This window comes from Hippopotamus amphibius, chromosome 12 (assembly GCF_030028045.1).
Source record: "Hippopotamus amphibius kiboko isolate mHipAmp2 chromosome 12, mHipAmp2.hap2, whole genome shotgun sequence".
In the NCBI taxonomy this organism is placed as follows: Eukaryota; Metazoa; Chordata; class Mammalia; order Artiodactyla; family Hippopotamidae; genus Hippopotamus; species Hippopotamus amphibius.
In genome coordinates this window covers 75,157,967-75,176,134 of record NC_080197.1, presented here as the reverse complement: position 1 = coordinate 75,176,134, position 18,168 = coordinate 75,157,967, and the positions used below count along the sequence as shown (strand labels likewise).

The following is an 18,168-nucleotide window of genomic DNA, read 5'->3' as shown; positions in this document are numbered from 1 at the left end:
ATGGGCAAATATTTTATATAAGCATCTCTATACCTAACTTATTAAAACTTGAGTATTCTTTTAACCAGTTTTAAGATATAAAATCTCAGGCTCAAGCCTCTAACCCAGGCGTGGGAAATTTTGGCCTTTGCCCACCTCAATTCTGATTTAACCTAATTAAACCTACAGCAAATTTCAAAAATAAAGGTCTGAGTTGCACCTAGTACTCCCAGGAAGAAGCTGATTTACCAGGAAGTTAATCAAGCTTCAGTTTGAGTCCCTTCATCTGCATGGGCCCCTTTAAGGCCTGGGGGGATGAGGTGGAGGTAGGAGCTAGCAGTGTGTTCCCACGGTCATACATTTTTATAAAAACGTGTCAGATATTTTTGTATTCTTTTTCTTAAAGAAGGTCACCAAGATTATAGAAGATTCAGGTCCCACAAATCCTGGATTATTTAAAAAAATAATCAACTACCACAAGGCATACGCCAGAAAATTCTGCTATTTCCAAAATTCTATGGGCACAGGGCTTCATCCAAGGCCTTCTAAATAACAGGCATATTCCCCAAAGAAGTTCTGGTGGGGGTTTGGGGTGGGGGGCATGGGGCGGCAGTGTTGTGGCCTTAGGATCCTGGCTCTCAGGAACTGCCTTCGGGCTGGGAGGGGTGAGGCTGAGAAGGCTTGGGCAGGATTGCTGCTGGCAGGCAGGGAGGGCCAGATGGGAGGTGGGATGCAAGGTCTGGGAAGCAAATTGTGAAGAGAAGGGGCAGTAAGACTGTCCGTCTGGACTTTAGGATACACTGTTGCCTCTAGCTCAGTGTGGGGAATAAGGCAGCATCATGTAGCATAGAATCCCTCTTTCCTGTTGGTTCACCTTTTTACATATAGTGGCTGAAACATGTCGCTCAAAGAGACTAACTTCTGGGATGGAAGGAATGCAGCTGGAATTCGGATTGATGGGAAGGGAAGAGAGTAGAAGGATCCCGTGTTTATATGCCAAGGCTAAACATTTCAAACCCAGGGGCACCTGTTTAAGTCCAGGGGCGGGAAGGAGGGCAGAAGTCATCTGGCAGAGATGTTTATCACCTGGGAACACAGGCTCATCAAAGGCACAGGGAAAGGGGCGGAGGGCTGGCCAGGGCCGCAGAGCCCACAGCCCCGTCATCTCTGCTCTCTGACCCGTCTGCCCCTCCACTTGCTTCTTACCTTTCTTTTGTGCCCTTTCTGTTATTGTTTCCTCCTCTTCTTTCCCTATTATAGACCTGAAGTCTTCTGTTTCCCATTTTTAAATGCTTTTTGGATTTTACACTTTATGGTTCTCTCTCAAAAACTTCTAACTAGTGTGTGGTAACCTGGGTTTTTTCCCCCTTTTAATTTATGGCGCTGGTTTTCAGTGGAGAAACAGAGGAGTTCTTCATTCCTGTTGTGACTTGATCTGGCCCAGGGTTGCCCTGAAACACCAACAAGTGGCGAATTAACTGCTCTTTCTCCAACCCTCTCAAATACTTGTCACGATAATTTCTCTCCTGTGTTAAGAGTTGCCAAATCTAGGCTTTGTAAATGCCAACAAGGTAGGTGAGACTTCTTTTTCTCAGCAAGTGAAACAATAAACTCGTTCTGAACCAGCTGGGATTCTAACAGGAGAAAAGATAACAGCATCACACCGTCTAATTGTCCTCATGAATCTGAATGGGTGTAGTTATTTGTTGGGTTCGCTTTCTCTACCTTTGAGATCACGCAGAGTCATTCTTTACTCTGCAGGTGTGCAATCTGGTGAGTTTTAGTGTATCCAAAATGTTGTGCAACCATCCCTACTACCTAATGCCTGAAAATTTCCATCACCCTAACAAGAAACCCCATGCTTCTCAGCAGTCACTCCCAATTCAACCCTCCTCATCCCCGGCAACATACTTTCTGTCTTTTTTTAAAATTATTTATTTTTGGCTGCGTTGGGTCTTCGTTGCCGCGCCTGTGGGCTTTCTCCAGTGGTGGCGGGTGGGGGCTACACTTCGTGGCTGTACGCGGTATGTGGTATGTGGGCTTCTCATTGCAGTGGCTTCTCTTGTTGCAGAGCACAGGCTCTAGGTGCGCGGGCTTCAGTAGTTGTGGCATGTGGGCTCAGTAGTTGTGGTGCACAGGTGTAGTTGCTCCAAGGCATATGGGATCTTCCTGGGCGGGGTTTGAACCCATGTCCCCTGCATTGGCAGTAGGATTCTTAACCACTGTGCCACCAGGGAAGTTCTACTTCCTGTCTTCGTGGATCTGCTCATTCTGGGCATCTCACATAAATGGAATCAGGCACTATGAGGCCATTTGTGTCTGGCTTCTTTCACTTAGCACCATGTTTTCGAAGTTCATCCACATTTTAGGAGGTATCACTACTTCATTCCTTTTTATGGCTGAATATTCCATTTTATGAATATGAAATTTTGTTTATCCATTCATCAGCTGGCTCATTTCCACTTTTCAGCTATTATAATAATGCTGTGAATATGTGTGTACAAGTTTTTGTGTCAACATATGCTTTCAATTCTTTTGAGTACATAACTAGGAGTGGATTGCTGGGTCATACTGTAACTGTTTAACTTTGAGAAATTGCCAAAGTGCCTTCCACAGTGGCTTCCTTGACAGTCCCACCAGCAACTGTGAGGACTCCAATTTCTCTACATCTTCACCAACACTTGTTTATTCCTTTTTTTTTTAATTGCCATCCTGGTAGCTGTGAAATGGTATGTCATTATGACCTTGATCTGCATTTTCCTAATGACTAATGACATTTAGGATCTTTCCATGTGCTTATTGGCCATTATTATGCCTTCTTTAGACAAATATCTATTCATATCTTTTGCCCATTTTTAAATTGGGTTATTTGTCTTTTTATTGTTGAATTATAAAAATACTTGATAAATTCTGGATACTACACCCTTATAAGATATATGATTCACAAATATTTTCTCATTCTTTTCTTTCTTTTTTTTTCTTTTTTTCTGTTTCTCATTCTTTTCACTTTCTTTATAGTATCCGTTGAGGCATAAAGTTTTTAATTTCAATGAAGTTCACTTTATTCCTGACCACCCATGCTGGAAATAATCTTTCTATATTACCATCTCAATATTACTTGAAGGTTTGGGAAGGATTTTTAAAAATATTTAAAAATATGTATTTTAGAATGTAATAAAAAATATATATATACCTTAAAAATACAGAACAAGAGGTTAAGACTTGAAGAAATTTGGACCTTCTGGTGTGATGGTGACCTGGGTCCCCATAATTGCTCTGTTAGGCTCTTGGTATAAATGATACAAATGCATGCTATATAGGAGTTCCTACATTTTGCCTTTGTTTCCTATGCTTTCAGAAGAACTAAAGAAGAATTAAAAGTGGAGTCAAATTATCCTTTAGCTAAAGCATGAGGATTTCTAGTAGCCCTTATGGGTCAATATTTTTAATCAGGGGCCTGTATATTGTACTCCAACTGTAATCAATCTTTTCCACTTTTGTCTGAGGTATATGCCATAGGAGCCTTAAAGGGCACTGTTCCAGTTGGCCTCTGCTTGCTGGCTTGCAAACAGAAGTTTTATATTTATGGACAGTAATCCAGAGTGGTGTCCAAGTCCATCTGAGTTTAGAATTGCTATCACAGCAGAAACTGGAAACCTCAAGAGCTATAAGCCATTTAGCGCGTCTACATGGAAGCCACTTCTCATTAGAGCACATACAAATATACAGTGACCAGAACTTAGCCTCCTGGTGTCTCATATCCTCCTCAGATTTGCATATACAACATATGCACATGGGTTGTCTATTTTTTTTATAGTGAATTCTTAATTGCCTGCAAAATTTCTATCTCACCATCTATAATTTCACGCAGCAGGTAGGACCATGTATGCTTTTCTTCTCAAAATGCCATAGCAACATGATAGCAACTTGATGCTGAAAAGCATCTTTAATTGACAAAGCTTTGTATTTTATTTATTTTTTAAAATGTTTATTTACTTATTTAATTTATTTATTTGGATGTACCAGGTCTTAGCTGCGGCATGTGAACTCTTGGTTGTGGCATGCGTGTGGGATCTAGCTCCCTGACCAGGGATGGAACCCGGGCCCCCTGCATTGGGATCAGGGGGTCTTATCCACTGTGCTACTAGGGAAGACCCAAGCTTTTTATTTTTAACTTAAACTCAGCCTGTGGTTTGTGTGAGGCATTTAAACTGTCTACTCAACTTCATGTGAATCAAGAACAAAACCTGGGACGTCCTAGGTGGCGCAGTGGTTAAGAATCTGCCTGCCAGGGCTTCCTAGGTGGCGCAGTGGTTAAGAATCCGCCTGCCAATGCAGAGGTCACGGGTTCGATCCTAGCTCCAGGAAGATCCCACATGCCACGGAGCAACTAAGCCCGTGTGCCAAAAAAAAAAAAAAAAAAGAATCTGCCTGCCAATGCAGGGGACATGGGTTCGAGCCCTGGGCCAGGAAGATCCCACATGCTGTGGAGCAACTAAGCCCGTGTGCCACAACTACTGAGCCTGTGCTCTGGAGCCCATGAGCCACAACTATTGAGCCCATATGCTGCAACTACTAAAGCCCACACACCTAGAGCCCGTGCTCTGAAACAAAAGAAGCCACCACAATGAGAAGCCTGCACACCACAACTAGAGAAAGCCCGTGTGCAACAACGAAGACCTAACACACAACGAAGACCTAACACAGCCAATAAATAAATAAATAAATAAATAAATATATTATTTTTTTTAAAAAGAGGGAGTTCTTAAAAAAAAACCAAAACAAAACCTCAGTCTGATCATTTTTGGCCTGACCTTCTACCCACTCTCTGAGGAACTGTCCCTACAATTCCAATGCAATGACATTTCCATCAGAAGCCTCTATTACTAACAATTATAGCACACATGCTTGTCAGACAGAATCCTTCATTCAGGGTGTCCACAGTTTCATGAATCTCACTTATCTTCAAAGCCACTGCCTGAATGAGGAGGAACTTAGATTTAAAAAGCAGTTCATTTTAAGCCAAAAGGAAACTCTTATCCAGAAATTACTTATCCCTATTTTTAGTGTCTTACTCGCCGCCCTCTTTCTTCTCGTTTTGAAAATAGGGAGAAATAAAGATGCATACCACATCTTTTGGGCTACACAGATCTTAGGCTTTAAGTCTCTAGGAAGCTATTATTGCTTCACCAAAAGAACTCCAAGTGGGCCCTAAATCTCCTTGCCCTTGACTTCAGCAACTGCTGGGAAAATGTCAACACACACAACCCTACCTTAAAAACTCTGCGTGAGAAGGACAGTTCACTTAGAACATCTTTTCCCAGCAGCTGCAAAGAGGGCACCTAATTTTTGTTAAAGCTACAAGTCACAACAGACGGTGTGGGTAATGATGATAGTTATGATAATACAGATGATAAAGATATAATAATGTCATTATTATAATGACATTAATCATATGATTCGGTAATAATTATGATAGTTGGAGAATAACAAGACACGTTAGCAAATGGGGAAAACTAAACCATAAAGAATCTGATAGCATTTTGTATATTCCAGAGATCACAGGATACGGTGACATTTCAAAAAATTTAAGGTACTATCGGGACATCAAGTATTACCAATCAGGGACTTCCTGGTGGTGCAGTGATTAAGACTCTGAGATCCCAATGCAGGTGGCCTGGGTTTGATTCCTGGTCAGGAAACTAGATCCCACATGCGTACCGCAACTAAGAGTTTGTATACCATAACTAAGGAGCTGGCGAGGTGCAACTAAGACCCGGCACAACCAAATAAATAAATTAATTAATTAAAAAAAAAGTATTACAAAATAGATACTTGAAGCCACACACTAAACCTGTGATCCTCAAACATCAGGGGAATTGGTATAACCTGGAGGGCTTGTTAAAACACAGATCACTGGGCCCCATCCTCAGTTTCTCATTTCGTGGGTCAGGGGTGGACCTGAGAATCTGCATGTCTAACAAATTCCTAGAAGACCTGATGCTGCTGGTCCCGAGACCACACTTGGAGTCTCCTTGGCAAGGAAGGTGATGAATATTTATTGATGGAACGCAGAGAACGATTATGTAAAACTACCCTGGGGACATCCCTGGTGGTGCAGTGGTTAAGAATCTGCCTGTCAATGCAGGGGACACGGGTTCGATCCCTGGGCTGGGAAGATCCCACATGTCGAGGGGCAACTAAGCCTGAGACTCTAGAGCCCGTGCTCCGCAACAAGAGAAGCCACCACAATGAGGAGCCCAAGCACTGCAACAACGAGTAGCCCTCGCTCGCCACAACTAGAGAAAGCCCACGCGCAGCAATGAAGACCCGATGCAGTCAAAAACAAACAAACAAAACACAAAAAAACCCCCCAAAACAACAACAACAAAAACTACCCTGGGTCAGGCTTGCTCAAGTGTTCATACAGTTCATCTCATTCAATCCTCGGAGCTTCCCAAGGAGCAATGCTTCTCACATTTGCCAGAGCAGAAAGAGTGAGTGCACCTTCGTGAAGGGTCTGCCTAGGCAGTTCTCGGGAAATAAGAAAGCTCTTTGATGACTATATTAGTTGTTAAAATGCAGGTAAATTTTGTATTCTGTTTCAAAATATTGCTGCTTGTTATGAATTAAATATAATTTAAAAAAGTATTTATCAGATACATTGCTTAACTCTTAACCTCAATTTCTTTAGTAAAACTGGCCTTTGGGAACATGAGGAAAAGGATGGCTGAAGTTTAGTCATTGGTCGATGGTGAAAGATCTAGTACATATTTAATCTTTTTTTTTTTTTGGCCGTGCTGTGCAGCATGTGGGATCCTAGTTCTCTAAACAGGGATCAAACCCACGCCCCTTGCAGTGCAAGCATGGAGTCCCAACCACTGAACTTCCAGGGAAGTCCCAGTGCATATTTAACCTTAATTAATTTCAGAGACCTACACCTAGGCCCGCCGGTCTCTAAAGATGATGCGCGTCCTGCCAGCTTACTCAGCTGACTCTGCCACCATGCACCCCGCCTCCCCCCACCTGAAGACTCTATCAGGCTTTTCTCTGCTACTGCTTTATGAAGCTTCTATTATTCTAGCCAAACTGGATTTCTTGCTGTTCCTCAGATTGTTCTCACTTTTCCTGCTCTCCACATACATGCTCATTATTTTTTGCCGCTGGAAAGCTCCCCTTTTTATCTCTACCTGACTAGAATCTTCCATAGCTTTTATGGTCCAGCTGAAATGCCATTTCCTTTTTGAAGAGTGAATCCCATTTTTAAAAACCTGCTGGACGGAATTCCTTCAGTGAGTTCCTGTGGCTGCCCAGACAGAGTTAATGTCAGTGGGCATGTAATTGCTTTTGTGAAATTACCCTGTGCGTATAATCTCATGGCCCTGATTTACATGTGCCTCTGCAAAGAAATGGTTCTGTCTGACATTAAAGTTACACTGGCATTCAAACATGAAGTTTTGTGCAATGTAAGATATTGCAGTATAGATAAAAAGTAGTTGGAAAAATATATTTAAAAGAAATCCTCAACAGGAAGCTTTAGGTTATGATGAAATTTGTGGCTATGCATTAGAATAAAGTCTAAAATGTAGAATGTACCTAGCCTTTTAGGATCAAAGAGCCCTTGAAAGTCATTTAGGACAACTCCCTTAGTTCACAATCATAGAATTTTTGGACCTTGCTTTGTATTACAGTCAGAAGTCCCATTTGTTTAGCTAGTGATCCTCAATTTCCATCTTGCTTAGCTTTGGTCTCTTCATATTGCTACCTGAAGAAAGCTTTTTGCCCTGAATGATGGATTTAGTTCTGAAGGGCCAGACTTGATTTTGGTCCAAAGGGAGCTGAGCTGCAGGACCTCCTCTGATTTTAAAGGTTGCTAACTGCAGTGGTGCTAATTCTGAACCTCTGAGGAGAGAGTCCTTACCCCTAAGTGCCATTTTTGATGAGCCGACCAGCCAAGCCACAGTCGTGGCCGAGCCTGGGGGAGGACGCTCGCACTGGGTGGGGTGGCCATTTGCTCTACTTGGCCGGCGCCAGCTTTGGCTGCTGAGAGGTGTCTCACATGCTGATTACATCTTGGTTCAATCATGCAGAAAGAGAACAGCAAAGGATACCAAGGCCATTTGTCTTTCCCACCCCTGCATGCTCCTCCCAATCCCAAGGTAGGAAACAGCAGGGATTTTAGAGGTGCGTAGAAGCAGGTGTGACCTTAGGAAAGTTACTCAACCTTTGGAGGTCTCAGTTTCCTATCTGCACAAGGGAGATGATAAGAGTACTGTAAATATCTTAGGGGTAATTGGCAGGCTTAGGTGGGGTACTGCTGAGCACTTTATAAATGTCAGCCACTTTCATTATCAACAAAGGGCAGCAACGTCAACACACTCTAGAGTCTCTTCCGTGTAAGCTTCTCAGGGCGTTTCAGTCCCTGACTCCATTATGATACCACTATTGACTCCTAAAACTATATCTTTAGTCCAGCTTTTTTCCTGAACAAGACTAGGCTGCACAAGACAACCTGCAGGAACCTAAAGCAAGTCCAAAACTAGATCATTCCCTGGCACTGAACAACATCTCCTCTTGACCTCTGCGCATTTGCGAAAGACACTGTCACCTTTCCAGTTACCCTGGCAGAAAGACTGAGTTTGTTTTTTTTTCCAACTGCTTCTTTATCCTCCATGTAATCAGTTGCCAAGTCATCCATTCACACATTTGCTTATTCAACAAATATTTATTGGGCCTTTTCCATACGCTAGGTACTGTATTAAATTCTAGGTACACGGCAACGAACAAAACTTACATGATTTCTGCCCTCATCTACAAATACAAAATCACACATTGGAATAAACACTTGGAAGAAAATTTCAGTCAGTGGGAGAAAGTACAACAGGGGGACATAATTTAAAATGAGAGGCAGGAACGAACTCTTGCAGGTGAACCGAGGCCTGAAAGACGAAAAGGCTCTGTCAGGTGGGTAATGACTGCAGAGAGCTGTCGGCAGCGGGATCTGCAGGTACAAAGCCTCAAGGTAGGAAAGGCCTGATACCTTTTCTGAGGAACTGGGAGAGGGCCAGTGTAGAGTGGCTACAAGGCTGTGAACTTGTTCAAGTCCAGGCTGGAGCAGGGGATTCCCAGGGGTGTGTGGGAGCCTCTGAAGGAGTCTGAGCAGGAGACGCACAGTGTCAGACCACCTTGGCTGCTCCCAGAGAATGGACTGAGTGGGCAGGAAGAAATTAGAAACCCACCCAGGGGCTACTCGGGTGGTTCTGGTGACAGATGGTCAGCGGCTGTGGTGATGGAGGAAAGTGGAGTATCTGAGGCACAATTTGGAGCTGGTGTTGATAGGGACTTGGTGATGGGGGTGAGGGCAGAGAGTGGAAGGGAGGTGACAAGGCTGGTTCTTAGGTTTCTGGCTTGAGCAGCTGTGTAGATGAACTGGTTACAGAATCTACCTTCCAAAAGAGTCTGTACTCCTCTGTCAGCTCCCAGGACAGGCCAGCCACATCGCTCCCCTTTCAAGTATCTGCGATGGGCCCCATCACCTGCCTAACTAAGCACACACTCCTTGCCTTGGCTTCAAGGCTCCACGACCCACGTTTCCAGTCTTATTTTTCACCACTTCTCTACTTAGGTCCTGCTTCAGTCTAGCTGGACCACTTCCTGTTCCTTGAATCTGTCGCCACATGTCCCTGCATCGGTGCCCTGGCTCACCCTATTCTTCCGTCTTGCCATCTCCGTCTGCTGAAACCTTATTCCCCTTTCAAAGTTTATTAAAGGTCCAATCTTTAAATCTCACAAAGCTCTGTAACTCTCTGATGGCACTGAGACTTCTGTCTGCTATTGTGGTTATGAGAGTACTTATCTCGTGCCCATTCCCTGCCCCTAACAGACCGTATGTCACACCTTCAGGTGCCTGGCTCTATTACTCATTCTGTACCACTGTCCTTGCCCTTGCGGGGTCAAGCACAGTGCTTCGCCCACAGTAGGTGCATTTTACTGAATTTGCTTGGAACAATTTATGTTATTAATTATGATAAGGAACGATGAGACTGAGTTGTTGAAGCTGTGATGTTTTCCAGTAGCATCTGCCAGCACCAGAGCTCATAGCAGACTTTATCTTCCACCAAACTCGTGGCAATCATATGCAAGACAAACACACACCTCTCCTCTAACAGAGTCCTCTGCCTGTTCAGCAGCACTTATAAGCTTATCCTTTCCTCGAAGTATGGAATATTAAAAATTACAGCCTCTACCTCAGGATTTTCCAAACTGCTTGTTGTAATCCACTGATGGGTCATGAAATCAATTTAGTAGGTCATCAACAATACTAAAAAATAAAATAGAAACTAGCTAAACACACTGCCTATACTCAGGGTGAGTAAAGTTTCCTGCAACTTTTGTTTCCAATGCAAATATTCACCTATGTGCATACTGGGTCATGATGTAAAACACATTTCTTACCATGGATCTCACTTAAAAAGATTTGAAGGCTAGTGCTGGGTAGCCCATCCCGAGATCAGCACACAGAACTCAAGTAGGGAGAGTAAGATGTTACAAAAATAGGAATGAGACTATCTAATTAAAATAGTAATGAAACTATCCCTTTAAAATGTGAATATCTGATATCAATATATAATACTAACTCTTCCCTCATGGTACCTGCATTTAAGTGCTTTTAACCCAAATTAATCTCGTTAGTAGAAAGTGAGTCAGAAATTGTTTCGGACTACAGGTCTTCTTGGTACCTTAAGGAAGGATTTCTTCCACTATCCCAGCTCCCCAAGAGGGCTGGTTCAAGAACTCCATTGCTGAAAGGCTACTGGTTTCTAGGTTCTAATACACAGAAGTGATAATACCTTTGTAAGAGAAACATATTTACAACCAGAATGCACCCTTTCTTCCATGCACTTGTCAATAAGCGTATCAATCTATGTTTCTATGTATGTATTTAACATAAACCAAGAAAATACAGTCTTATATATCCACGTGCAAGACGTATGCCTGATCTGAGGCAACGTGAACCCCAAGTTGACCTAAAAATGAGGTACATTATGAGTTACTGAACGCAATGGCACATATGGGATAGGAAGGGGGATGTGGGAAATGGTACAATGCACAAGGGGGCTCAGGAGTGTGGCAGATGTATTATACCAAGTACTTATTACTTTGATGCTTGGTGGTAATGAGAGGATGAGGTTAGAGGGGTGGGATATGGAGAAGACAATTTTCTAGACAGTTGTATGCACCATGATAGTATAGAGTAGTCCATCAGGGGTGCACAGGCTGTATTTGATTATGTCAGTACTAAAAGGTCTTAATTTGAGCCCCAGCTCCATTTAACAGGTTGCCCCTTATTATTTGTTGCTTCTTGTGTTACACTCATTTTGTAGTTGAGACATCCACAGTGAGCTTCCTAATGAATGAAATGTAAACACTCTTAATTGCCTATGACAATCCCAACAAATAACCTGGGCCAGAGACAAGGATGAAGAAGTAGGAAATTCAAAGTTGGTGTGGTGCAAAGAACCCTAGATTGAGGTACTGATAAATTTGCATTAGATCTGGGTGATGTGACACTAAAGCAAGTCACACAACTGAAGGTTCCTTCTGCCTCTAAAATTTTACAGTTCTACAAGAGAGGGAAAAGGTGACCTTTACCTGGAAGAAAGGAAGATTATCTTGATTTGATGTGTAATAAGCAAAAGACAATGATACTACCCAAGGTTGTTTAAATATGAATTAATGCCTCTTCCATTATCTAGATGGGGTTAGCACCCTTAGGTGATATTATATGTCAGTGTCTCTACTCGCTACTGGATAAATTCCAAATTTCTTTCCAGCATTTAAGGCTTTCCACACCTGCCCAACTTCATCTCAAATTTCTTGTGGTTCAGACCTGCTTTTGCCCACCTCCCCAGACTTGTGTGCTTAATTCTTCCCCACTCCTGCTCTCTTAGCTAACGTCCCATAACCTTCATAAAACCTTCCAACTACTCAAATATTTATATATCATCTCTTGACCTTTGAATTCCTACAAGACTTAAAAGCAGTCCTATCAGAGAGGCATTATTGTCCTCATTTCATAAATAAGAAAACTGAGGCTCAGAGAGGTTAAGTGGTTCGCCCAGGATCCCACAGTTTGTATGCAGCAGCAGGGCTGGGTCTAATTTTGTTTGCCTTGCAAGTCCGCACACTTTTTTTTTCCCCTCATTGTGCCACGCTGCTTCTGTGTATTAAAAAACCATGGAGGTGGGAGATTGGGATACCAAATTGTACACTCCAAATATATGCAGTTTATTGTATGTTAACTGTATCTCAATAAAGTTCTTTAAAAAGCCTATAAACCAGTTATAATACAGTTTGTTGTGACATAAATGCAGATACACCACATCCTTTGAACCACATGTGTAACAGACGCTTCGGGAAGCATGGATAATTTTTAAGGGGTTGCCACTCCTGTTTCCCAAGTCCAGTATTAAAATGATATTCCAGGGTAAATGACAGGTGGATGGTTAAGGAAAAGAAAAAGCAATATGGTATAAGAAGAAGATATTAGAAACGGGACAAAAAGACGAAGGTGTAATACAAGCTGGCAATGCACAAGAGACACTCAGAATATGCAAATATGGAGTAGGGGGCTGAGAAGGCCCATAGGACTAAAATATCTAAGTTAGGGGGCCTAAACCTGCCAATAAGAAGTGCGCGTGTGTGAGGGTTGGTATTTATAACAGCAGTACACATGGACAGAGAGTAGAACTCAAGAGAGAGACAAATAAGGACAGGTCGTGGAGACACAGGGTAGAGCATGGCAGGATGAGAGGGTGGTGGCGCCCAATAAGGGGCCAGAAGAGCATAGCAAGGGGTCGAAGGGAAAGGTGAAGAGGTTCAGAGGGCACAGCGCCCCAGACTCGAAACTAGGCTCGTCTTCCTCTCCATACCTGATCGGTGTGTTCTAGGATTCACATCTGCAGCCCACAAAGCCCTCCCGGTGGCTCCGGTTAGAGGGGGAGGTCACATCCCCGTTCCCTGGGGACTCTGCGAGGGGTCCTTACCTAGGAAGATGGAGATGATGAGCCGCAGTGCCTGTTCTGACGCGCCCAGGGACGTCGCCAACTTGTTAAGGCTCAGGTCCTGGAAACCCCAGCGCAGTACCCTCGTTAGCTCCGCCAACGCTCCCACGTCCCCCTCGGCTGCGGACGCCATCTTAGCTCCGGGCGTCCCCCCCAGGGACCCCTCAGCTCCGCGCGCCCCGAATGTGGGCACAACGCTGGAGCTTCACCCCCAATTCCGGCCCGGAGCCCGCCCACGGCGTGCGCATTGGCTGCGGGCCCGCCCAGCGGCTCCGGGCTCAGCCGGTCATTGGCCGGACCGGACAGGGGGCGGGGCCTCACACAGCAAGGTAGGCAGGGGGCGGGGCCGAAGGTTTGCAAGGCAAAGGTGACTCGGGCGGAGACTGACCGCGGGGCAGGCCGGGGGCGGGGCTTGGAATCAGGAAGCAGACCCGCGATTGGAAAAGTCGCTGCGGCGCAGCGAAGGTACAACTCAGTTCTAACAGCTGGGGGGAGGAGTCGGGGCGGGCGAGAGTCCGGCCCGCTTGTGCGCTGCCTCCCCATTGGCTGAGACGGAGCAGGCGAGAGTCGGGGCGGGGGGGCTGTCACCCGACCGCGAGGTTACTCTCGGTCGCCGGCGAGCCGGGGTTACTGGGGCATGTAACGGGAGGGCGGGAATTCCTGCGGGGGCCTCGCGAGCGCCCCCTAACGGCGCGTCGGCCGTTCCTAAACCGTTAGACACGCCGCCTTCCCTCCCAAAGGCTGGGCAGAGCCCGGCGCCCCCAGTACACTTTGCCCGCTCCTTTGATTTTATGTAACTCCGTATATTAAAACGCTACCTTCCCCTGAGAGGCGATGAAATTAAGATACACCGATTTAATCCTTATGATTTTCATTAAAAATTAAACTAGTTTGTCATTACGTAATACAGGTTCAAGATCAAAGTGCAAAGAGGACAGAAACTGAAGAAAAAATAGAAGTCGTTTCTTCCCACCTTGCTTCCCATTCTTACTTCCCGTGTTCGGATTAGATTGAAAAGATGTGCCAGGGCTCGTGCTGGGTTCTGAGCCCAAAGCTATGAAGTGGGGATGCTGAAGGGTCACATAAAGCGTTAATGAACGTGTAATCGCAAGGGAAGTGCTCTGAAGGAAAGGAACAGGTTGCCGTGAGAATATATAACAAAGGAACACTAAGAGTTTCCAGTAATCACTGGAATTCGTGGAACATTCTTGTGCAGTTATGGCTTATACTTCTATAGCACTTAGTACTTTATACAGCACTGATATCCATATTATTTCACTTGATTATGAAACAGAATATTTGTTATCACGATGTCCTCTTACAGACACTGAGGCTTGGAGAAATTAAGGAACTCGCTAAATTCGTTCCCTAGTAAGTAGCAGAGACAGAATTGAAATCTAAGTCTGTTAAATTTTACCATTTCACCTCCCTCCTCTTTTTTTGGGGGGGGGGAGACAAATTTTTTTAAAAATTGGAGAAGTCAAGAATAATATAACTTCCCCCAGATTAAGAAACAAACATCACATGTACAGCTGAAGAGCCTGGTGTATCCCTTCCACAGGGCATTTCCCTCCTTTCCTTCTCAGAGGTCTCCTTTCTGACTTTGGTACTTATCAACCCCATGTGTATTTTTATAATTTACACACTGTATGTATCGAGAAACAATTGTAATATAGTTTTACATGTTTTTAAACTTTATGGTTACAGTGAAAGTATCCTTTTGCAACTTTTTATGCTCAGCGTCTTTATTGAGACATGCATGTTTTTACATGTAGCTGTAATGCAGTCGTGGTAACTGTGATGTAACATTGCACTGTATGATTATATCTCAGTTAATTTTGCATGATCATGTTGAGGAATACTTGGATTGTTTCCTATTCATGTATTTCTTTTATTACAAACACTGCTGCTATGGACGCTCTCCTTTGAGCAACAGTGAAAGTTTCCCTAGGGCTGTAACTACAAATTGTTTTTTTTTTTTTTAATTAACTGAGGTCTATTATAGGAAATACGTTGCTATCCAGTATACACACATGCTCATACACTACGTAACAAATATGTACCCTATTCATATCACGTACACACGCTACACACTGCCTGTGCTATGTATGTGTTCTCTGATATTTTCTATTCTATTTTAATTCATTAAAAAATTGCTGATCAGGATCCACTAATTTGATATCACTACTTGCTAGTAGTTCATGATTCTCAGTGTAGAAAATAACCCTCTAAGGTTTTCCCCAGGAGGGGAATCATGAGTTGTAAGGTTTGCACACCTTCAATTTTACTAGATTTTGCCTAATTGAAGTGTTTGACTAAATGTTATTTAGGACCCTTATCTTTGATTTGCTGTGTAAGTAAAATGTATTTGTTAAAGCATCTAGTCAGCTAGACCCTGTTTAAAAATAAAGGAAGTCAGTTTCTTTTTGTTGTATATAATTAGGTAATATGTTTGGCCCTTCTTACACCTTTGGTGTTCTGAGACAAGGGTCTGTGTGGCAAGAGGCTATGTCTCCACTGACACAACAGGTGCCTGTTTACCTTTCCCCTCAGGTGTTTGATCAGCTACATTCCCTTCATTCTTCCTACTATTCTAACTCAGCACCTGTTTCTCCAGTTACACTAGCTGGTGAGCTGGTGAGTGGGAGAAGATTAAGATTATATGGCCTCTTACTTTATAATTAAGCACATTCATGGAGGGCTTAGTAAGTCAGGTTCTGTGCCGGTCCCTTGATGCAAAGATGGATAAGAGACAACCCCTGCCCACAGGAAGCTCTATGCCTGGGGGAAGAGAGACATGAAAAGACAATTATAAAGCAAAGTGGAAGTGTCTGTATAGAAATAAGCATAACGTGTTAGTGAAATCCCCCCTCCCTCATTTTTGCTTTTCCCTGACCTTCCCTTCTTTCTTTAGCAAGTTCAGTATTTCCTTCTACTTCTCCCTTTCCTCTGGCTTCTTGACCTCTATTATCTATTACTCCTGGCCAAGGAGGTGCACAGCCAATGTGACTCCCAAATTTCTCTCTTCCCTAGATAGTAACACGTACAGAGGCCATGCGTTCTGTCTGGCATAGTATGAGATAGAGGAAGTCACCAAACTGTATCTTGCTCAACACTTAGCTTGAGCAAAAAAGAAACATTTGTGGCATTAAACCCCAGGACTTAAGGTTACTGCTTTAACGTACTCTAAGACACCCACCAGTCTGTATCCCCATTAGAACTTGGTATTTATTTTCACTATTTTTGAAACGATTCACACAAAGGCCACTAACTATTCCTTAATAGTTACACATACTCTCCCTTCTCTGTCTCATATTCTTTTTAAAAATAAATTTATTAATTTATTTATTGGCTGCGTTGGGTCTTCGTTGCTGTGTGGGGGCTTTAGTTGCGGCGAGTGGGGGCTACTCTTGGTTGCAGTGTGCAGGCTTTTCTTTGCAATGGCTTCTCTTGTTGCGAAGCACAGGCTGTAGGTGCATGGGCTTCAGTAATTGTGGTACGTGGCCTCGATAGTTGTGGCTCTCGGGCTCTAGAGCACAGGCTCAATAGTTGTGACGCTTGGATTTAGTTGCTCTGCGGCATGTGAGATCTTCCCAGACCAGGGCTCGAGCCCATGTCCCCTGCATTGGCAAGTGGATTCTTAACCATTGAGACACCAGGGAAGTCCTTCATATTCTTTTAATAATTTTTTTTTGGCCGTGCTGCCCAGCTTGTAGGATCTTAGTTCCTTGACCAGGGATCAAACCATGCCCCCTGCAGTGGAAGCAGGGAATCCTAACCATGGACCTCCAGGGAATTAATTCCCTCCATCTCATATTCTTAGTTTTCAAGAACTCTTTATGCTGAGATAGCATCTTTTTTTCCCCCACAGCATTCTTGTTTTATGGATGACCTCTGCTATACTAGCCTTCTGAGAACATTAATTAGGGATTTGGGGGATTTTTTGTTGTTTATTTATATTTCTTCTTCTTTTATTCCCTGCATTTTCCCTATATATATATACACATATATATACAGTAAAACTTTGGTTTGTGAGCATAATTCATTCCAAAAACATGCTTGTAATCCAAAGCACTTCTATATCAAAGCAAATTCCCCCATAAGAAATAATGGAAATTCAGATGATTCATTCCACAACCCAAAAATATTCCTATAAAGATGATTACAATACTGTAATATAATACAAAATAATAAAGAAAATACAAAATACAAAGAAAAATAAACCAATTAACCTGCACTTATCTTTTAAAACCTTCGTGGCTGGTGTGAGGGAGACGAGAGGTGGGTTATTGTGTAGGACGACTTTCACTATCACTAATGAAATGACTGCTATCTATTGGCTCAATGGAATCTTTTTCTTTTCGTGCAACTTTAACAAGGAACCTATCCAATGACACTTGCTTTTGCCTCCTTTGCAAGATTTCGCGGAAATGTGACATTGCATTGTCATTAAACAGATTCATTGCTTGCACTGCTATAGCCTTATTCGGGTGGTGCCTTTCTACAAAATTTTGCACTGCTTCCCACATTTTGCACATCTCCCTAATCTAATTTGAAGTGAGGGATTCTTCCGCCTTTTCCTCCTCCTCCTCTGCAGACGAGATCTCCTCCATAACCTCTTGCTGTTGCTCACAGTGTAGATCTATCAGTTCCTCGGTGGTCAGCTCAATTGGCTCAATTGTGATCATGTGACTTTCGGCGTCACATACTACTCGTATTGCAAGACATCGCTCATTTATCAAGTTAAAATTTATTAGAAACATTTGCTCGTCTTGCGGAACACTCGCAGAACAAGTTACTTGCAATCCAAAGTTTTACATACATATATATATATATATATAAAATATATATCAGCAAATTGGAGACCTAGGACAGACAACCGTCCAGTTCCAGTCTCATTCTGAAGGCCTGACCATGAGGAGAGCCAATGGTGTTATTTTCAGTCTGAGTCTGAGTCTGAAGGCAGGAGAAGACCAGTGTTCTAGCTCAAAGGCAGGCAGAGAGAGCATATTCTCCCTTACTCAGCTTTTATTCCATTTAGGCCTTCGAAGAACTGGATGAGGCCCACTCACATTGGGGAGGGTAATCTTCTTTACTCAGTCTGCTATTCACATGTTTATCTTAC

General features: G+C 43.3%; 1 protein-coding gene across 1 annotated transcript in view; it reads right to left on the bottom strand.

Annotated features, from left to right (window-relative positions):
- The window catches only part of LPCAT3 (lysophosphatidylcholine acyltransferase 3), a 37,875-nt gene extending 24,610 nt beyond the window's left edge, over positions 1-13,265 (bottom strand). The window contains exon 1 of the mRNA XM_057701743.1: positions 13,026-13,265. Coding sequence (XP_057557726.1) covers positions 13,026-13,176 — 151 coding nt within the window. The 5' untranslated portion in view covers positions 13,177-13,265. The remainder of the gene's footprint in view (positions 1-13,025) is intronic.
- Positions 13,266-18,168: the final 4,903 nt, after the last annotated feature.